This window comes from Palaemon carinicauda, chromosome 28 (genome assembly GCF_036898095.1).
Source record: "Palaemon carinicauda isolate YSFRI2023 chromosome 28, ASM3689809v2, whole genome shotgun sequence".
Lineage (NCBI taxonomy): Eukaryota > Metazoa > Arthropoda > Malacostraca > Decapoda > Palaemonidae > Palaemon > Palaemon carinicauda.
The window spans coordinates 45,327,270-45,350,367 of record NC_090752.1 but is presented as its reverse complement, the minus strand read 5'-3'; the positions used below and the strand labels follow the sequence as shown (position 1 = coordinate 45,350,367).

General features: G+C 43.4%; 1 protein-coding gene across 3 annotated transcripts in view; it reads left to right on the top strand.

Moving 5' to 3' along the window:
- LOC137621552 (probable transcriptional regulatory protein Cthe_2075) overlaps positions 1-23,098 on the top strand; it is a 161,630-nt gene that overhangs the window by 71,656 nt on the left and 66,876 nt on the right. For all 3 annotated transcript variants that reach the window (XM_068351942.1, XM_068351944.1, XM_068351943.1), the window contains exon 2: positions 3,511-3,727. In XM_068351942.1, the coding sequence (XP_068208043.1) occupies positions 3,511-3,727 (217 nt within the window). The remainder of the gene's footprint in view (positions 1-3,510; positions 3,728-23,098) is intronic.

Sequence of the window (23,098 nt, the reverse complement as noted above, 5' to 3'; positions counted from 1 at the left end):
TCACGTCGCCCTAGGGCACACGATGTCAGGGGTGTTGCTACGTCCCTGGCCTTCAAGAGAAACTTCTCTGTGACGCAGGTGCTTCAAGCGGGGGTCTGGAAGCGTCAGACGACCTTCACAGCCCACTACCTGCAGGACGTGACCCACAGGAGCCTCGATACGTTTTCTATCGGCCCTGTGGTGGCTGCACAACAGCTGGTCTAACCTCAGGGTCCTTTATGGACAAGTAGCAGTAGGTTGAGGGCGTTGTTACCCGGTTTTAGTCTGCGTGAATGAAAGAGTATGTCTGACCCTTACTTCTTTCTTCATTCTCCCCTCTCTTGGGGAAGCAGCATCCTGGTCCTCGCATTCTGACCTCGACCTCTGCAGGTAACCCATGCTTCCTTGTGCTCCTAGTATTAAGCTTAATACTGTTGCGTCCCCTATACCCTGACGAGGTGGTATTGGGAACGTCCTATCCTAGATTCCTATCTAAAGGTCTCAAGGTCAACTTCATAGGACAAGTCACACCTTCCTCCACACACAACTTATGTAGGCCACTCGTTCCTGGCGATGCAAGGAACTTGTGAGGTGCAGGGGCTCCTTCTCTCAAGTGCTACTCACTGAAGGATGGAGTCCCCGGGCAAAGCCGAAGTCAGTAAGGCTGCGGACTTTCCTCCCTTCCTAAGGGGTAAGTCACCCAATGTAAATAGCGTGGTTTGTATTTCGGTTACGGAAGAAATGACAAATTCGGAGATAATTTGTATTTTTCCTAACCATACAAACCTTAGCTATTTACACATATTTGCCCGCCAACCCTGGCCCCCAAGTCAAGTCCTACCTCTAAGTGAAGTGAAGCAAATCACCGGTGTGTGGGGGGGGGAGGGGTAGCAAGCTATCCCTTCCCCTACCCCCGCTAACTAGCGCGGGGGTAATTAACCCTCGTTAAAAACTATTGGCTCGTCATTTCAGCTACGCTAAAAGGTAAACCCAATGTAAATAGCTAAGGTTTGTATGGTTAGGAAAAATACAAATTATCTCCGAATTTGTCATTTTTCCTAACAATACAAACCTGTAGCTATTTATAAAAATTATCCCACCATCACCTGTCCCCCTAGAATGTCCTGCCTGCAATCAAAAGTGGTTTACACACACTAGTTTGTGACTGAAAAGGATAGCTGGGAACCTCCAATACCCCTCACTATCTCAGCTAACTAGTGGGTTTGGTAGTTGCCACCTCACTTAAAAGTCTTTATGGCTAGTCTTTCAGCTTCGCCAAAAGTAAATCCCTATAAATAGCTACAGGTTTGTATCGTTAGGAAAAATACAAATTACTTTCAAATATGTAATTTTTTCAGTTTTTCTTTCATAGTAGGGTTAAGATTGTTATTAATTGCTGACTTGAACGTTTATGTCAGTGGTTCTGTTATTATGTATTACACAACTGTGTGCAACATACTTGGTATCCTTTGATTTTCACTCAAGATTTGGTCATACAGTATAACCATGATTAAATGATGTGCAAAGAGTCTTTTAATGTGATTCATTTGCCTTCAATTCCAATACATATTACTGTACTATTCTTTTACTGAATTTCTGTATTTTATTCCTTGATGATGCATTTTGATGCAAAGAAAATTCTACTAATAGGCTGCAAACAACAAAAGATAAGATGTTATTAAGGACAGGTGTTTGCAGAGTCCTTTCAGCCCTTGCCCTTAGTTACATTGTCTTTTTAGTCTTTTACTATATTTCCATTCTTAATTTTCTTTTATGATGCTGTCTGGCCTTTGATCTTTTCCTTACTTTTTAGTCTTTTACTATATTTCTATTCTTACTTTTCTTTCATGTTGCTGTCTAGCCTCCAAGATTTTTTCCCTAGTTGCATATAGGCACTGAATGGCCTCCCAGGCCCAGTGCCAGGTCTTCTGGCCCAAATTCATAAATCCAGTCCAAGTACTGCACTATACATAATGTATTATAATACTGTATGGGAGTGAATTTTTATTTTATTTTTCCTTTAGAACGTTTAATATTAAAGTAGCCTTTTAACTGGAAACATTTTTCCATTTATTTTAATTTCCTTTTTAAGATTTATTCGTCCAAAACTATAGGTTTTCCTTCTCAAAAAAAGGATTTTCTGACAATTATCCCATTATGTTGTACAATATTAATGATGGGATAAAATGAAAATAGAAATAATTGTAAATAAAATTAAGATCACTGAATTTAGTAAGAGGTCAGATACAAGCATAAAATTTATTTTTTGTAAAAATTTATTGGTACCTTCTGTAGTTTGAACAATAATCTCATCATCTGTACATTTTTTGTAGTTGAAAAATTATCTTAACCTAACTACTGTATTGCCTGTTTGCTTGTTGATGATCCTTTGAATAAAACAAAAAGCCAACAAAATACTTTGAGATCTTAAAAATTGAGGTAGTCAGGGCATATGATGATGAAAGGTGAGGAGTATGTGTTGAGTGAAGTATTTATGGAAGTAGCTTTATGAAGACTTGACTAGATAGGAATTCTGGCCAGAAAAGGCACGGCATCTAAGATTAATTACAAATCATTACAATGTTTTTATATTTACATTAATATTTAATATGAAAAAAATAAGCATTTTCCAAAGGTCCTATAACATAAGATAGATATAATCCTTTTTTATGTCTAACCCTATCCAAGGAAAGGATTGATTTTAAAACATTTATGATTAAATCAGACTTTGTTTTGGAGGTAAAGGGATGGCATTAGAACTTGTGAGCTTTTGGATATAGTAATTTCAGGTAATATCATACATACATATACCAAGGCACTTCCCCCAATTTTGGGGGGTAGCCGACATCAAACAAATGAAACAAAAGAGGGGACCTCTCCTCTCTACGTTCCTCCCAGCCTGACAAGGGACTCAACTGAGTTAAGCTTGTACTGCTACTGTAGGGTGCCACAGCCCACCCTCCCCCGTTATCCATCACAGATGAAGCTTCATAACGCTGAATCCCCTACTGCTGCTACCTCCGCGGTCATCCAAGGCACCGGAGGAAGCAGCAGGGCCTACCGGAACTGCGTCACAATCACTCTCCATTCATTCCTATTTCTAGCACGCTCTCTTGCCTCTCATACCTATCCTCCTATCACCCAGAGCTTTCTTCACTCCATCCATCCACCCAAACCTTGGCCTTCCTCTTGTACTTCTCCCATGAACTCTTGCATTCATCATCTTTAGCAGACAGCCATTTTCCATTCTCTCAACATGGCCAAACCACCTCAACACATTCATATCCACTCTAGCTGCTAACTCACTTCTTACACCTGTTCTCACCCTCATAATATATGTAGATGACAAAGCTGTTTTTGGAATTTCTGATCTATATTAAAGAACAAACTGCTGTAGTATATTCACACCTAATTTTAGATTATTTTGTTTGTAACTGCAAATTCAATTCTAACTATCATGAATTATATACTGGTACTTGCTGCATTGTATAGTTACTGTATTCACTATAGTTTTAATAAATTTTCTTGCAGGTCTACAGGCTTCCCTCAGTTGGCTTCCAGATGAAGTGTCTTTATGGTAAAAGTTTGCTTTTTGGTACTCTTCCAGCATCTTCTTGTTCTTATGTCATGAGAGGCATGGCTGGACATTCAAAGTGGTCCAACATTAAACATATTAAGGCTGCCAACGATGCACAAAAGCAGAAAGTGTTCACAAAATTTTCTCGATTGATGAGATTTGCAATAAAAGGTAGGTGTAGGATTATTTGATTGAAATAAGTTGAAAGTAGAGTACTAGTGTTCTAGTGAAACCCCATCCACAGTAATGGAGTGGGCTTAATTTTGCATGTAGAGACCTATACTGTTTAAAATGATAGTGTAAAAATGACAGAAGTAAAGGGTGGTGTATAGTATGTCAGTGTTTTGAGGGTTATATGGCATATACTATAGTAGAGCCAACTTTGTTGATGGTTTTGATATTTCCAAAGGAGAAAACACACACCACTTCTTCAAATTCTTTGTAGAAACGACTGGTGTCGAAGCCCTTTATTTCTTACTAATTCCCAAGGGGAATCATTAACCTAAAGTCAAATCCTATGTCCTGTGGAGATTATCCTCCTTTCAGTGTCTGGTGACCAGGGAATGACCACTCCTATTGTCTTAGAAAGGCTCGCTGATATAACAGTTTATTTTACCTTTACAGTATTCAGATATTCATCATATAGTGTTTGACAAGTACAGTAATATATACCATAGCAGTATTTTTAGCTTTAGAATTCAGAATTATAAAACAGTTCATTTTGTTCTTCAATTAACTTGATTATTAACATGTGCTTGAGCGCCAACTATATTTCCATCCGCGAGTCCCCACATTTACTATGAGGGACTCTATTTTATAAGTTTCCATTCTTAATAGATTAGCAAAGGGTTTATTGCTTCTTAACTGACAGATGCGGGTTCCAATTCATGACCTGAGAATCAAGATTATAGGTGTATGCCACGTTTCTCAGTATTCTATAAGTTTTATTCCAGCTATGACCAGATTGTGCAATGATCTTCCTAATTGGGCACTTGAATCAGTGGAACTTCAGAAGTTCAAACTTGCAGCAATTTTTTTCATGTTGAACATGCTGACATAAGTCTCTCTTCTTAGTTTATATATGACAGATCTATTTCAACATCATTGCCGATCTTAAGATATTTTATGTTCAATATTAATTACTTCTCATGTAGTTTATTTATTTCCTTTCCTCACTGATATATTTTTCCCATGTTGGAGCCCTTTGGCTTTTGGCATCCTAATAATAATAATGATAGGATATTGAAAAACTTTTTAAAATATTGATAATTAACAACTTTATACATCAGTTTTGTAATATAGCGACCTATATTTCATAAAAAATTTCCTTAGAATAGAAGTTTGGCAATGCACACAGATAAACATTGTCCCACCAAACCCCTCATGAAGGCCTTGTTTGAGTATATGGTGGTACAAGAGGAATTTGAGCTATACATGGGATTTAGGGGGACGATTAATTTAGATAGAATAAAATTACAGTTAGTAGATGTCGATGTTAATTTTATTGCAATGTGAGAATACTGTATGATTTAGACAAATATTACAATGAGTAGTAGAAGACCAATTGACTCTATTAAAAAATGTAAAAAAAAGGCAACGACTAAAAGTACAAGAATTATTTTATTTTACAGTACAATACAATTTGATATTGATTCTCTTTATAATGAGAAATATAAAGACTAAATTCCTCTGATAATTATTAGTTGCTGGTATTATAGCTAGCAAATAAATGATACTTTAGTTTTTTGCATCACCAACACACTGTACTTTACTTGAATAATTTTATTAATTTTAGATATAATACTGTCCAGTATTTTCATCCATCCAAATTTTTTAACTTTGCTAAAAAATTACATGGAGTGTTACATTTATTTCCTAAAACGGATTTTGAAGCAAAGGGAAAAATCTATTTTTGGGCGAGATGGCCATGTCGTCCTGATGGAAGCTTCCTATAGACAGCTTTCTAAGGGATATTTGGCTACAGTGATACTCCCAGAGAATTGACCATAGGTCTCCAGAATTCTAACTCCTGGCGTGAGTATCCTTAAAATTTTCTTAAGGATATCGCATAATATCAGGGGACGTATATCTTGATACGACACATGGCAATCTTCACCCCGAATAGCGTTTTCGCTCTGAGGGGAAGAGTGGCGAAATTGAAGGGGAGCCGTTATCAAGGTTACCCTTCCTCCCCTACTATTACAGGGCTCCAAGATGGCACTCATTCCTCGTAGCATTGAGCATGGTGCTACAGATATAGTAGTTTCAAGAGGGATTATTACCTAAGCATTTTCTTTGAAAAGGAGGGTGGGTCCATCAGGATGACATGGCCATCTCACCCAAAAATAGATTTTTCGCTTTGCTTCAAAATCCGTTGTTTGGGCTTAAGCCATGTCGTCCTGATAGAAGCTTACCAGAGAATTACTTGAAAGTACTGTATCTGTGGGTTTGTATAAGTGCCTCAACCTTGGGTCAGCTTCTATATGGTCATCCAGACAGCTGAAATATATGACGATACCATTATACGTCATTACCACTAATCATGGAACAATGTTAGGGCTTCCTGCCCCCTGCAGGGAAGTGTCATACTAGATGATAGAAGCGCAAGGTTTGTATTCGTGTAAGAACAAATATAAGTATCAACCAGATCTTTTTGTTCATATGAATCAGTACCTTAAGTATGAGTTTACTTAGGAAAATAAGTAAAAGGACTCCGGCTAAGTTTTATTTTAGCTACTTTTGGGGTGAAATAAGACCCAATTACACTTTAATCATTTATTAAGTTAATAATTAAATGGAACAACAGGTGTAATATAATATGTAAAGGAATTATACATTCAACATATACAGTATAGACAAATGTTTTTGTACTTGAAAGGGAAGAAAAGGATTAAATGCCACTCACAACAGTTGAAAAAATTATTAAGATAATTTTACTGTAAATGTTGGATAACTATCAACACTGTGTACAAGTGTACACATGGCACTAGTGTCATTGGTATAATAAGGCACCTAAAAGAGAACAGTCCTAGTGTCACTAGGGTGACACTCTATAAAAGGGTATTGCACTGGAAGGTGTCAACACCTTTTCACCCAAATTAATAAGTCCCAATCAATTCACTGTTCATCGCAGCACTAGACGACAGGTTTCACCACACTACCTGCTGCCACCACAAAATGTTCGAGTTCGTGCACTTGCTTCGCATAATGTTTGTAAAACACTCTGGAGGATTTCCAACCAGTCTATGAGCGGAGACGCTCAAAGTCCATATACTGAAAGAAGTTCAGTGAGGAAGCAATTTTTCTCGGATCATGACCTGCGGGTGTACTATCAGGATCCGCTCTGCGAATGAAGTAGGTGAGCTTCGCCCTCAGTTGTTTTAGGGATAAGTTCGATCCTGAGGCTTCGCCTTTGAAGAGCTGTCCTCCCCTGAAGTCTGAAGTTCTTTGAAGATAGACCTTTAGACACTCTACTGGGCATAGAGGGACATCTTCCTTCAGAGGGCAGATTCTCCAGGGACCCCCCATTTTGGTGGGTAGCTCGTTTTTGGCGAGAAAGGTAGGATCAGGAAAGAGGTTCAGTTCTCCCGCTTCCGTGAACTGAATATGGCCCTCATCTCTTGATAGCGCTACTATTTCACTAACTCTAGCCCCGGAGGCTATAGCGAACAGGAAAATAACTTTTTGTGTTAGATCCTTAAGAGAACAATCCTTATTGTTCAAGGCGGAAGCATAGTGTAAGACTTTGTCCAGAGACCATGAATTGGGCTTGAGAGAGGCTGCAGGTTTAAATCTAGTGCATGCCTTCGGAATCTTGTTGAAGATTTTGTTCGCCAGGTCCACCTGGAAGGCGTATAGAAGAGGTCTAGTCAAGACTGACTTACACGTAGTTATCGTGGTGGCAGCCAAGCCTTGCTCGTGAAGGTGGATGAAGAAGGACAGGCAGAAGTCTATTGAGATATCTTTTGGCCTTTTTGATTTTACGAAAGCAACCCACATTTTCCAAGACGATTCGTATTGTCTTGTGGTTGACTTTGACTTGTATTTTTCCAGGAAGTCTATACTGCCTTCTAAGATCTCAAATCTTTTCTTTACTGCCAAGGCGAGAAAATCATGAGATGAAGGTTTTGGGTTCTCTGTGATGAAGCTAAGACAGTCGACTTCTGAACCAGTTGAGATAGAGCTGGGTTCGGTAGAGGGACCAGCCTCAGCTTCAGTTCCATCACCAGAGGGAACCAATTGCTCTTGGGCCACTTGGGGGCCACTAGTGCTGCAGTTCCCTTGAAGGATCTCAGCTTGTTGAGGACCTTCAGCAGGAGATTGGTTGGAGGGAACAGGTAGATCCGGGTCCATTTGTTCCAATTGAAGGATATGGCGTCCGTCGCCTCTGCCAGAGGACCCTCGTATGGGGGTCCATATCGAGGTAGTTTCTTGCTGTCGCTCGTTGCGAAGAGGTCAATCTGCAGTTCTTGGACTTTTTCCAAGATGAAGGAGAATGAGTATGCATCTAGGGACCATTCTGACTCTATTGGCTTTAGCCTGGATAGAGCGTCCGCCGTCGCATTCTGGAACCCTTGTAGGTGAACTGCCAATAAATGCCATCTCTTCTTTTTCGCTAAACGAAAGATGGCTAACATCTTATGGTTGATGTGGGGCGATCTCGAGCCTTGTCGGTACAGACATCTCACTATCACTTCGCTGTCCAAGACCAGCCTGATGTGGGCTGATCTGTGAGGGGATAGTTTCTTCAGCGTCAAGAGGACTGCCATATCCTCTAGAATATTGATGTGAAAGGTCCTGAACCTTGGACTTTCCTTTGATAGGAGTGACCTCCCCATCCTTCCGTCGAGGCATCCATGTGGATGGTCACCGATGGGGGAGGTGGTTGTAAGGGAACGGTCCTCGTTAGGCTCTTGATCTTTAACCACGGCTTGAGAAATGATCGTAATAAGGTCGGTACCGGTCTTTGTAGATCTCTTCGAGCGTTTGATGCGTATCTTCTCCAGACTCCTGACGCATCTTTCAGCTGTGCTCTTAGCACTGGGTCTGTTACTGCTGCAAACTGGAGAGAGCCCAGTACTCTTTCCTGTTGGCGTCTTGAGATCCTGTCGGATTTCAGTAGTCTCTTGACAGAACCCGCGATCTCTCTCCTCTTCTTTGGTGGAATGGAGAGGCGGTGTGACTTCAAGTTACAATGGATTCCCAGCCATTGAAACTCCTGAGCTGGAGAGAGGCGAGACTTCTTGAAGTTGATCTTGAATCCCAGATGTTCCAGGAACTGGATCACTTTCTTGGATGCTTGCAGACAAGCAGTCTTGGATGCTGCCCACACCAGCCAGTCGTCCAGGTACGCTGCCACCTGAACGCCTTCTAGGCGTAGTTGTTGAACGACTGCGTCCGCAAGTTTCGTGAAGATCCTTGGGACTATGTTTAGTCCGAAGGGAATGTCTCTGAAGACATACTTTGTCTTCTGTAACTTGAATCCTAGATAGGAGGAGAGGGGACGACTGACTGGGAGGTGCCAGTAAGCATCTGCCAGGTCTATCGAGACTGTGTACGCCCCTTTTGGTAACAGGGTCCTTATGTGTTGAAGGGTTAACATCCTGAACTTGTTGTTCTCGATGAATTTGTTGAGTGGCGACAAGTCCAGAATGACTCTGAGTTTGTCTGAGTCCTTCTTGAGAATACAAAACAGCCTTCCCTGGAATTTGATGGACTTTGCTTTCCCTATAACCTTTTTGCTCAAGAGTTCTAAGGTATATTCTTCCAGTAAGGGGGTGGAGTGTTGGAAGAATTGAGAAAATGAAGGTTGGAGACCTGTTCCATTTCCATTCTAGTCTATTTTTTATTAGGCTGTGGGCCCAGGGATCGAAGGTCCAATGATCTCGAAAGTGTTGGAGTCTCCCTCCTACGTGTAGCATCTCATTGCTTAGGCGGTCCAGAGAGCTTGCCACCTTGACTGCGTCCTCCCCTGCCTCGTGAGGGGTGTCTTGAGGAGCCCCGTCGAGAACCTCTTCCTTTCAGACGAAAGGTAGTAGTTTGCCTCTCAAACCCTGGGTTGAAAGCTGGTGACAGGGTAACCAGCTGTTGAGGCACTACTTGGAAAGGGGTCTGTGGCTGAGCGACCACTTGGAACATCGCGGTCATGGTGACTGTAGGATGTTGCTGATAAGGCCGAGAAGGTAATCTTGGCTTCTTTGACTTCCGTTTTGGTTGGGGACCAGCATCCGGGGAAGACTTTCTCTTTGAGGAGATGCCCCACTTTTGAAGAAGGTTCCTATTCTCTGTGGCAGCTTTCTCAACTACCTCTTGGACTGCTTCTAATGGGAAGAGGTCCTTACCCCAGATGCTGGAAGAAATCAGCTTCCTGGGTTCGTGTTTCACTGTCGTGGCAGCGAATACGAACTCCCTACAGGCTCTTCTAGCCTTCATGAAGGAGTACAGGTCCTTCACTAGGTTGGCCATATGCATGTTGGCCAGGACTGTGAGCATGTCTGGGGTGCTGTTGTGGCCTGCACACATCTCTATGCAGTTCTGGAGGGACAGGGAGGCGGCTATCCTCTCTTTTGTCTCTTGCTCCTTTCGCAAGAGAAAGTCCGACAGCTTAGGGAGGTTCTCGCTGAACTGCTGTCCCACGATATCTGCATCTAGCTTTCCTACTGAGAAGGTTAGGTGGACCTCCTTTCATTCCTTCTCATCCGTGGGCAGGGCTAAAGACAATGGCCTACACTCCTCTAGTGTAGGGCATGGTTTGCCTGCCTCAACTGCCTTAGCAACAGTCTGGAACGCCTTCGACGTAAAGGGGAAGGCTCTCGAAGCAGGAGCAAGAAAGGTAGGGTGTTTCTTGCTCAATGCAGAAACTCGTGAGTTGGTATAACCTGCCTTCTTCAGGCTACTTTTTAAGAGAGCCTGTGCTTTGTCGTGGTCGAATACTATGACCTCCGGTTCCGTCTCCTCTTTTGACGCTGGTTCATGTTTCAGTCGAATGAAGCACTCAGGGTAGGCGTTAAAGTTCGGCCAGAACTGAATGTCATCCAGGGGGACGGCTCCCATCTTCTCCGAGATGTAGAGCTTGCCATTGGTAATAGGCATGAACTCTGCATATCTCCAGGGATAGGTCTCGGAGCAGGATGGCAGGTCTTGCACTCTGGGTCGCTTGTAAGACCCTTGGGAGGCGGCGGTCCGAGTCGCTTCACGGAGCTCTCTTGTGATCTTCGCTTCCCTTGCTTTGCTCTCCTTGCGAAGATTCTCCATTAGGGTGGTAATATGGGCCAAAACTGCCTGACCCATGGCGTCCTATGGAGGGGTAATAGCCGAAGACGTAGATGGTGTCGGTTCTGGTGCCAGCACGGGCGGAAGGGGCTCCTCCGCTTCTGACAAATCGACGTCTTCTTCTCCTCCGGGAGGTAGAGTAGACTCTTCCCCGGGATCGTCCCTAAGATCCTTCTCTGTGTCCGTGGACACTTCAGACATCCTTTCCTCCTGGTGGATGTCCATGCCTTCCATCGCCTCACTGACTTCCGTATCAACTGCGATCTCGACGCATGGAGGCCCGGGTCGTGTCTGGGGCACTACGGCATCAGTACCAGCTTTTGGGAACAGCAAGCTACGCATCCTGTCATTTGGAAAGTACGGTCCCGGAGAGTTCTGGAACCCTCGTACCCATTTGCAAAGCTTCTTGCGTGCTGCATCCCCCGACTCCGCTGACTTGGGGTCGCCGAAACCCTCGGCCACCAAGGCCGAGCAGACGTTGCAGTTCTTGGGGTCCCAATACCGCAAGGTTTCGGTGGTAACAACGCAGGCGGCATGAGACCTGCACATAGTGTGACCACAAAAGTTCCTAATTTTGTTTTTATAGTACATCACCTCACACTCCATATTTTGCTCCTCCTGTAAAGAAAGGAAATTGAAATGAGTATGCGGTAATTTATCATACTTGATAAATAATTTTTATGCAATAAATATTTTGGTATCTTAACCATTATAACTTAGGATAGTAAGCTAGAAAGGAAATAGGAAAGACACATACTTGTGTCTCCTGTCCAGCCAATTGCTGTGACCTCCCCTAATATTAATATTTGAATTTCCTTATTAAAGGAAAATCAAAGGAGAAGGGTTCTAATCTCTAAGTGTTAGAATTAGTGTATACTAGCACTAACCCTTTCATAAAAGTATTAGTTTTTAGTACAACAAATAAGGGTGTAGGTAATATTATTCCTACTGCCTTCCTCCAGAATGAGGGTTCAAATGGAAGGGGGGAATGAATCATTCTAGCTTCCATCCAGCCACAAGATCTGCTGCCGGCAACTGCTGGTTCAGGGATGTGGAAGGCAGTCCAAGGGAGGACTGAAGAACACTCAAAGACAAAAGGGTCTCCCACCGGTAGCCGTCATGGCCGGCACAATCTTTCCCGGAACCTTGCGTCCGTAGGGGAAAGTCGGAGCGGTTATCAAGCCTCCTATGTAGGAGCCTGACCGGCGCCTCGCTCTACCCGGCACGCGTGGAGATTGTAGGACACCGGCCACAGACATGCGATGGCTAGGCTATCGCTAAAGGACAGAGAGGGGGAGGGAAAGGGTCTTGTATGTTGTGTCGGGAGAAGGAAGCAGGATTGCCGGCCATCTCCAAACACAATTTGAAACCTTGTTTCAATATCGGTACCATCCTGGGTGGCAGAAGAATGTCAATTCTTTAGCCAAGGGTCTGCCGAAACAAGACTTGTCTTCTAGACCGCAAGGGAGAAGGTGGCAGCATCGTACTACCACTTCAGATACGGACTAGGGAAGCTAGGCTTCCTATGCCTACAACTGTAAGCCGGCAGAGGAGTGACAACTCACCCGGCAGTAAAGCTGTCGGCATAAAGACTGAATACTCTGAGTTACTGTCGTAAAACCAAGCCGGGATACTCGCCGGCAAGGGGGGAAGACAGAAAACACTAGCCTAATCAAGTTGAAGTGTACTACTCTATAGCAAGACCAAGATAGGGTTGTCGCCTAATGGCAGCACTCAGAGGGAAGGAGGGTTTCCCCTTACATCTCCGAAGGAGACGAGTATCGAATCATATAATTAATTCTAGGAGATATACTATCTCCTGTTTAATTGATAAAACGGTACGTGAGGGTAAACGGGGATAATGTATGAAAGTTTACTAAAGCGCATAGGCTAGGTTAGCCTAGCGCAGGGCAAGATCTCGGCTACCTATATCACCGAGACGATTGGCACATTTAGGAGGAGGAAAATTATTTGCATGATCTTATCTTCACTAGTATAATTTTGCCTAAATAGCTATACTGTAATTTATTAAAGCTAAATTCCATTAAGGTCGCTCTGCTGACTAAATAAAGCATGCATGACGAACGACAGCGACCAAAATGGCGCCTCCGGTGACCGGCTATGCTCTAATAAACACGTTAAATTTCTGCTAATTTGATTGTAAGAAGGGAGCTAATAATCATACACAGTAAAAATTAAATACCCAACTTTCCAGAAGTAGAAGATGGTGGAGAATGCATAATAAATTTTCAAAAATAGCGATCTAGAACACTAGCTAAGCAGGGAGAAACACTATGCAAAAGCGCTACTGAAATAGGAATGAGCGCCATCTTGGAGCCCCTGTAGTAGTAGGGGAGGAAGGGTAACCTTGATAACGGCCCCCCCTTCAATTTCGCCACTCTTCCCCCTCAGAGCGAAAACGCTATTCGGGGTGAAGATTGCCATGTGTCGTATCAAGATATACGTCCCCTGATATTATGCAATGTCCTTAAGAAAAATTTTATGGTTACTCGCTCCAGGAGTTAGAATTCTGGAGACCTATGGTCAATTCTCTGGGAGTATCACTGTAGCCAAATATCCCCTAGAAAGCTGTCTATAGGAAGCTTCCATCAGGACAACATGGCTTGAGCCTAAAAAATTGGTTGTAATAAATTGAGAGCTTTAAACTATTGTCAAGAGCAGTCATATTTATACAGTAAACAGTCTACTTGTCAAATACTCTATTTTAAAGATCTGGCTTCTGATTAGTAGTAAAGGTCCTATAGAATTTTCTGCACCTGAATATCCCATATCTCATAGTAATAACACAGAATTTTTAGACTAAAATACACTTCACTTTACTTATGCAAAATGCATCACATCTAAAAATATAGCATAGCAAAGAAATCTTTTAAGGTAAGAATTCACTTTACAGTATATCAGCAATGAATTTTGAAAATATAGCATAGCAAAGAAATCTTTTAAGGTAAGAATTCACTTTACAGTATATCAGCAATGAATTTTGAAAATATAGCATAGCAAAGAAATCTTTTAAGGTAAGAATTCACTTTACAGTATATCAGCAATGAATTTTTAGCTTGTGTAATTGAAAGCTGTGTGAACTACCTGTTTTTTACAATATCAACATCTACATTTTATTCATATGCTTTGATGTCATACTGGACAGTATTGTAAAGTAAAGTACTAGGAAGTATTTGTCCTCATTTATAGTGCTGTATAGTACTTTAAGACTTTGGAACAGTTTTTCAAGTAATTTTATGAATATGGATGCTCATAAGTTTACAAAGGCTGTAATGGTAGTTTGAAGGTATGAGCAGTATTGAAATCCTTTTTCTTTTATTTTAACTTCCTGTGTATATTCTTTTATAAGCAAGAAAATATTAGTTTTTTCTATGCAAATATAAACCCTCATTTACTGTATATGGGTTAGCTTTATAATTGTTTTGTTACAACCAAATTGAAAAAATATGTGTCTGGCAACGTTGTTTGGTTGAACCATGTTCTCACCCGCGTTGGGTGCTGGGTGCGTGGGAGTTAGCAGCTTTGTTACTTCAGTACTTTGCTCTTGGTTGTTTAGACATTCAGACATCTGTTTCTGATCTCTTCCATGCTTCGTGAGTTTTGTCTTTACAGTGATGAGTGCTAATTAAGCATGCATGAGAACCTGCCTCGGCCTGGAAAGTCTCCCTTGAGGTACCTTTACGTGTCATGTGGGGGTCGTTCCATGTCGTGTATATCCTGGGTGCACAACAAAGAGATTCAAAATTAATCCCACTTGTGATTTTTGCAGGGAGTGGGCACCTTCCCGATGAGAGAAGTATAATGGGTGCAGAAAGAAGAAGGCCAAAAAGGATAGTTCCCCCTTTTCTGCTTCTTTCTCGAAGTGGAGCAAGAAGGGGAAACATTTTTCTAGTCCTGAACTTCCCTTGTCTAATCATTTGTTATCGGAGTTTCCAGAACACTGGTAATGAAGAATAGCGACCATATGTTTCAAGATGAATTCTTAGATGTTTTATTTCCTATACTTCTCAATGAAGTGTAAAACACTACTAATGATCATGACCCTTTGGAATCTGCATTTAATGTGGCAGAGAATAATGCATCAATACAGGTACCACTTATTTCACCAGAGTTTGGGATTCCTAATAGATCTCCATCTCCCCTAATGAGTTGTTGAGCTTGGTTCCCCAACTTTTCTTTTTAGATTTAAGTGATCAAGGAGACTTCTTCTCTATGGTCCAAGGAGTTTTTCCAGTTAAATCTTTACAAGTGTCTTCACAGCGTACACCAAAGCGTACTACGACGGTATGCTGTACACCCCCTTGTACACCTCCCAGGATTTTGGAGGAATCATATTATTAACCATCCAGACCACATAGTAAGTCAGGTCTTCCTGTTACCCCATAGGGCCCTACAATTAAGTTCTCCTCTCAAAGGGAAAGAGTTATCCATTATTCTCCAAGAAAATCTTCTAAGAGAGGAGTCTTGTTGTGTTTTGCAGGTCCCCTTGGAAAACGTTTGGTTTTATGGAACAAAAAGTATGATCCTACCAACCAAGCACTAATGGTACTTTATCGCTGGATCCACAGTTCCACAAACGATCTCCAAATACGCTTTTCCATAAGGAAACTGAAGAAAGTTCACCAATGAAAACACAGGAATGGGCCACTCACCCCAGTGTTTGTTCACTACCTGCACATGTCACTATCTCTAAACGTCCTCCTATTGGTGCACCATCTGAATGCACCGCTACCAATTCACGTTCTACTGTTGCTGCCCTATCTGAACAGGCCACCAATAATGCACATTCTTCAAAGTGAACACACTTCTGCCATTACAAGCATTCCTAAAACACATGCGATCATGCACCATAATAATAATTCCCCAGCTACTAGATCTTTGCCATCTTCAAGGAATGTAGACAATCGTTCCATGGTTATTCACAGATCAAAACCAACAGATGTTGATGAATCCTCGGTTTTACAGGCTAGACTGATGCATTAGAAAATGAGTGCTGAACCTTATCCTCCTTTTCCTAGAGTTGCCCCTCTGATGTCTTATTGTGACCAACCAGCTCATGAGTCTTAGAGGCTGAGTTCACCCCCCCACCCCAGAGACAAATAGAATCTGATGGGATCACGCAGAAGTCCTGATTATCACACGTATGAGAACAGACCACAGAATTAAACTTATTTCTATGCCTAAGCTGAAAAGAAGGCAAAACCCTTGTTGCCATTACCTTATTATTACCAAGTCTGGCCTGATCCTAGTACATCGAATTACAATCAATCACCATCATTAGCTTCTGCATACACATCAGACTAGATGAGAAAAAAAAACATTTCGGAAAGAGTAAAGAATTTCTGGATAATTTCCTAAAAAAGAACCAACTCTGTCAGGATTCAGAACTAGGTCCAGATCTCCTGTTCCTGCTTCTTCTTTGATAATGATAGAGGACTCACTAGAACAGGTGTATGAAGCAGAATCCACAGAGGTGCTGAATGTTGCCTCTTTAGAAGTCTCAACCTCAGGCCCTGGAGTACCCTCACATTTCTTGAAAATTATGAGCCTTATTAGGCGTATCGACGGTGTTAGAGAACCTCCTCGCGTTCAGATAACGAAGAGACGCTGCATAATTAATAGTTTCTTTCTAGAACTCCAAAGCATACATCAAAAGTTTGACATATCCCCATCAAATCAAGCTAGAGATACAACGCAGTTACTTAACAAGAAAATTTCAGACAGAAAATTCACTATGAATGAGCAGGTTAACCAGATTGCCTTCTTCAGCTCTATCTTGTTAGAGAAAGTTTATTGTGTATACAGGAGCACATTTTAGACCTTTGCATATCGAACAAGATGTAGCTAATCTTACACTGGACACTTCTAGTGACAGACTGAACCATTTGTCCACAATCACTTCTGCCCAAGAGTTTCAGAATTTGGAAATTGCATCCATATCAGTGTTTCAACCTTGCTCCTAGGTAGACCATTGGTCAGAATCAGTATCTTACCGTGCTGTCTTGGAAAACCTTTCAGATCCTGACACTCGGAAACAGTATGAGGAACCACAAACTGTCAGTGTATTGCTCTCCTGTCCCAGACCCAGGTGCAGTACTGGAAGACTAATTCCAACACCCTTGGGACAGAATGGATGTCTATGCTTTTCCTCTGTTCTGTCTGCTTCACCAGGTTTTTAACAAAATAAGAATGTTGCAAAACCTAAGAAAACATTAGTTGCGACATAATGGCATCAATTGGAGTGGTACCTGGACCTTTTAGATCATCTTGTAGAAGTCCCAAGAGAACTTCAATATTGACCAGATCTACGACAACCTCACATGAAAAAGTTTTACAAAATAGCCCACTGCCTATCTCTTCATGGTTAGAAGTTATCCAGTGTCTCCTCTGAAAGAGAGGCCTTTAGAGACTGACTGTGAAGCAATTTTCAGGATATCTCCGCAAGTCCTCCGCAGTGGTCTATCAGGCAAAGTGGTCACTTTTCTATGATTGGTGTTGTGTAAGGAATATTTCTCTACTCAAGGTTACTATTCTTCTGATTGCAGACATTTTAGTTTTCCTACAGCAGGAGAAACTTCTCTCGGCCACGGCAGTGAAAGGATATCTCTGTCTTGAGCCATGTCTTTTGACTGAAGGGAATCAACCTCTGCTCCTCATGGGATTGATTAGAAGTTTTAAGCAGTCTTGCCCACCTTGGGAAAATAAACCCCTGCCTTGGAGTGTGATAAAGGTTCTTAGATCCCTAAATATGGTACCCTGTGAAGCGACAGATAGAGACCTAATCTTAAAGACGGTTTTTCTCCTTGACCTAGCTTCCTCGAGATGGGTGAACGAGCTCCATGGCTTATCTTATTTTGTGTCACACTCCAGGTGGTAGAAAGAACTGCCATTCTTGTTTGTACCTGAATTTATAACTAAAACCCAAAATTCATTGTTTTCCATTTATCAATTAAGGAAGCAACTGATGTTCCTGATAGTTTGTTATTATGTCCTGTAAGGGCAGTCTGTCTTTACTTGAAGAGGATTGCACCCTCTTTGTCCAGACATCCCTAACTTGTTTGTAAGGATAGGTTGAAACAAGAAAGGAATAACTAACAATACCATCTCACTCTCGCTATGAGAAACAATAATGAGACCCTGTAAATCTTTGGGAGAAACATCTACTGGGACCCCTCAAAGTTCATGATATCTGTATTGTTACTACAACCTTGGCCTTCTGCAAGAACCATTCAATAACACAGGAACTCAGTGCAGGTGTATAGAAAAGGCAGACCACCTTCACTGCACATTATTTAAAGGATTGCTCACACATATCTTTGGACGCATTCTTCCTAGGTCCTGTGGTAGCTGCCTAACAGTTGAAATAAAGACCTATACCCCAACAGGACAGCTAGTATTTTGTCGTGTCATCAGTTTCTTATTCGTAATTATGGTAGAATGGATGGTTTCCTCGGTCTTCTCTTTGGAGCCTCCCTCTCTTTGGAGTACAGTACCTACGGTACATTGATGACTACGTATGGCCATAATTACTTCACTGTGGGTAGGTATATTGTCTTAACCAATAATTTTGAAAATGTTCTTATTAAAGTCCAAATTTGTCGGGTTGTTACTTTTTCACATACTTTTATTTTGTACAAGACTGTACGTCATCCTATTTGCCTCTCATAAGAGCCAAGCATGAACGAATATTTGGGCCAAGGGTCAGACGGACACCCTGATTTTTGTAACAGAGTCCCTAATCCCTCCTAAGGAGGACTCCCATATAAATGACGAGAGTTTGTATTCAGGTAGGATCAAACTAATAATTTTTAAATATTAAACTTAGCCGGTGAATATATAATAATAGCTGACGTCTCCGGCGGCTCGACAGAAAAACACAAAAACTCGCGAGCGATCGCCATGAAGGTTGCGGGTGTGCCCACCAGCGCCAACTATCGGCCAGATACCGCATATACATGTAAACAGCTCCAGTTCTTCTCTGTCGGTCTTGTCGACAAGTTGATTCCATTACTCGCTGTTAACCTGGAGTTTTTCGTCAGTCTTGGTGAAGTACTTCTTTTTGGTTTTGAGCTTTCGCAGTGCAGGTGTTTTTATCTTCAATTTAAACTCTTGAACTCTTTTTTGGATAGATTTAATTGTTGATGACTTTGGATTGTTTTTGGACTTTCTTTGACTTTTCAAAATGGCTGACCCTTCTCCAATTCCTAAATTTCGTAAATGTAATGCTAGGGATTGTAACAAACGTCTTCCAAAGGCCTCTCTCGACCCACATACTGTGTGTTCTAATTGTCGGGGTAAAACCTGTCAATTAGGAGATCGGTGTGATGAGTGCGTGGTACTTTCGGAATTCGACTGGCTAGAGTTTGATAAGTATTCTCGTAAGCTAGAGAGAGATAGGGTGAGGAGAAGTTCCTCTAGATCATTAGAATTTTCCTCCTCCCATGCCCCTGAACCTAATCCTTCCCCAGTAGTAGTTGTGCCTGAACCTTCTACTAGCACTCATGAACCATCAATGCGGGATATGTTACGTGCCATTCAAGCTTTGGGCGAGAGAGTTGAATCTTTAGCTACGGACCGTAATCAACTCATGGCGGATGTAAAAGAGTTAAAGTGTCAGAGTGCCACATTAGAAAATCGTGGGGATAAAGTGATTAGTGCGCAAAGTGTTTTTAGTGTTGCGACCGAGGGTTCGTCTGTTCGTGCCTGTCGTTCGCCTAGTCCGAGACCTCTTGCAAGCTCCCATGCACCAGGGAGAAGTAATGTCGTAGGACTTATGGGGACGAGAGGCTTTAACCAACGAACAGACGTTCCCTCTATGGTTTCGGGCGTGTCTCGTCAAGACCGCCCCTACCATAAGACGAGCGAGGCGGTTTTCTCCTCGTCATCCGAAGGCTTCTCGCGTAAGAAACCGTGGAGCAAGGTTTCGAGACCCTTAAAGCGGAAGTCAGTCCCTTCAGGACAGGTCCAGCGTCCTGGTTGTAGCCATTGGGACAGCTCTGACCCTGTGCAGTCATCGGAAGACTGCTCGCCGCCTAAACAGAAGCGTAACACAGGCTCCGAGAGTCTTAGTGTAGGCAATGTTTTGCAGTCACAGACGTTACCCTCGTCTCGAACCGCACCTACTCCCGTTGATCCTAAATGGGTTGTACTGCAAGATATGCAGAATAAGCTTGCCTCTCTTATGGAGGAGTATACTGCTGAGCAGGTTCACGATGATCCTCGCCGCTTAGCTGATCGAGATCCTGGCCGTCAGCCGCCCAAACGAGCCTTTGCTCGTCCTGTTGACGTTGACGTTACAAAGTCACGTCAGTCACGTGACGTAGAGCCTCACTCGATGCAGTCCTGTGTTGACTTTCAGCCGCTTGTGGACATTCAGCCGCTGCCGCATGCTCGTGTTGACGTTCAGGACGTTCGCCAACCAGCTAAGTTGACTTGTTTTGACGTTGAGCATCAAGCACTGCAGTCAAGAGTTGTTTTAACTGCTCAATCTAGGCAGTCAAGGCAGTCTCGAGTTGATGCGAGCGTCCTCCCGCTCCTGTTGTTGTTGCTAGTCAGTCCGTTAAGCAGTTACATGACGTAGCGTCCTGGACTGCTACTGATGCTCCTGTGCGTGTGGACTCTGCTTGTCAAGCATTGCCACCAAGGCAGGTCTCTCCCTTGCTTGAGACTCATCAGTTGTCGGACGAGGTTCCTTCAGATGAGGACGTTGCTGACCCTCATCCTAATGATAATCCTTTGGACGTTTTGTCAGATGTAGAAGAACCTAAGGCTGTTCAACCTTCGATGGATTTTAAGAAGATCATGATGATTTTCAAGGATCTTTTTCCAGATCATTTTGTTGCTGTTGCTCCTCGTTCGCCTCCGTCTGAGTTTGCTCTAGGCTTAGCTGCTACCAAGCCTGCCTTTACTAAGCTAGTGCTTTCTCGCTCTTCTAAGAGGGCTTTACGTCTTCTAGGCGACTGGTTGGATACCAGGAGTTTGGGGAAGACGGCCTTTGCCTTCCCACCTTTTAAGCTTGCTTCTAAATCGAGCGTCTGGTATGACACGGGAGAAGTTCTCGGCTTGGGAGTCCCTGCCTCTGCCCAGGGTGACTTCTCAAGCCTCGTAGACTCTCCCCGTCGCCTGGCCATGAGACGCTCGAAGATTTGTTGGTCCTCCTCGGACCTTGACCATCTACTTAAAGGCGTATACAGGGCCTTTGAAGTTTTTAACTTTCTTGATTGGTCTTTAGGAGCATTAAGTAGGAAGATCTCGTCTGCTGACCAAGATGTATCCTTACTTATCATGTCCTGTATGGACAAAGCCATCCGCGATGGCTCCAATGAGCTCGCCTCCACCTTTACGTCGGGAGTCTTGAAGAAGAGAGAAACCCTTTGCTCTTTCCTTTCAGCAGGAGTTACTCCCTGTCAGAGATCGGAACTGCTCTTTGCTCCCTTATCAGCTGCCTTGTTTCCACAACAGCTGGTTAAGGACATAGCTGCTTCGCTTGTGCAGAAGGACACACATATCCTGATGGCGTCCTCTGCTCGCAAGGGAGCTCCTTCTTCATCCTTTGTTGTGAGACCCAGGATCGAGACTCCTGCGTCTAGATTTATCCCGCCCTTTCGTGGCAGAGCCCCCAGCAGGGGAGGCTCTCGTGCCGAGGGAAAGAGAGGTAAGAAGAGAGGAGCCAAGTCCTCCCGTGGCAGAGTCTGACTGCCCACAGCCTCAGACAGCGGTAGGGGCCAAATTAAACAGCTTCTGGCAGGCCTGGGAGAAGAGGGGTGCAGACCAAGAGTCTGTTCTGTTGCTCAAAGAGGGGTACAAAATACCGTTTGTACGCAAACCTCCTCTAGTAACAACTCCCATAGACCTCTCTCCCAGGTATCGAGAGGAGTCAAAGAGACAAGCCCTACATCAAGAAGTGTCTCTGTTGCTAGAGAAGGGAGCGGTGGTGAAAGTCTCGGACCTTCAATCACCGGGGTTTTACAACCGTCTCTTCCTAGTCCCAAAGCATACAGGAGGTTGGAGGCCAGTGCTAGACGTCAGTGCGCTCAACGTTTTTGTTACGAAAACAAAATTTACGATGGAGACCACGAAGTCCGTCTTAGCAGCGGTCAGAGAGGGAGACTGGATGGTCTCTCTCGACCTGCGAGATGCGTACTTCCACATTCCTATACACCCAGATTCCCAACCGTTTCTGAGGTTTGTTTACAGGAATGTGGTGTACCAGTTTCGAGCACTGTGCTTCGGCCTCAGTCCTGCTCCTCTCGTGTTTACGAGGCTCATGAGGAATGTGGCAAAATTCCTTCATCTATCGGGAATCCGAGCCTCCCTGTACTTGGACGACTGGCTTCTCAGAGCATCGTCCAGTCATCGCTGTCTGCAGGATCTACATTGGACGTTGGGTCTGGCCAAGGAGTTGGGACTTTTGGTCAACTTAGAAAAGTCCCAACTGATCCCATCCCAGACTATTCTATATTTGGGGATGGAGATTCGCGCTCTAGTTTTTCGGGCTTTTCCGTCTGCCACCCGAATAGAACAAGCCCTGCTCAAAGTCCAACTAATGCTGAAAAGAGAACGTTGTTCAGTAAGGAGTTGGATGAGTCTCGTAGGGACTCTCTCATCCCTGGAGCAGTTTGTCTCGCTAGGGAGACTGCACCTTCGGCCTCTCCAGTTCCATTTAGCCTCTCACTGGAACAAGGGCAAGACTTTAGAGACGGTATCAATCCCGGTCTCCGAACCAGTAAAAGCATGCCTGAACTGGTGGGACAGCAATATCAGTCTGAGAGAGGGCCTGTCCCTAGCAGTCAAGAACCCAAACCACGTGTTGTTCTCAGATGCGTCGGATTTGGGTTGGGGTGCGACCCTGGACGGTCGGGAATGCTCGGGTCTGTGGACCTCAGTTCAGAAGAGCATGCACATCAACGGCAAGGAGCTATTAGCAGTCCACTTGGCCTTGATGAATTTCGAGAACATTCTTCGAAACAAAGTGGTAGAGGTCAATTCAGACAACACCACAGCTTTGGCGTACATCTCCAAGCAAGGAGGCACTCACTCCCACTCGCTGTACGTGATCGCAAGGGACCTCCTCATATGGTCAAAAAATCGAGGCATCTCCCTGTTGACAAGATTCATCCAGGGGGACTTGAACGTCTTGGCAGACTGTCTCAGTCGGAGGGGTCAGGTGATACCCACGGAATGGACCCTCCACAAGGACGTGTGCAAGAGTCATTGGGCGACTTGGGGTCAACCCACCATAGACCTCTT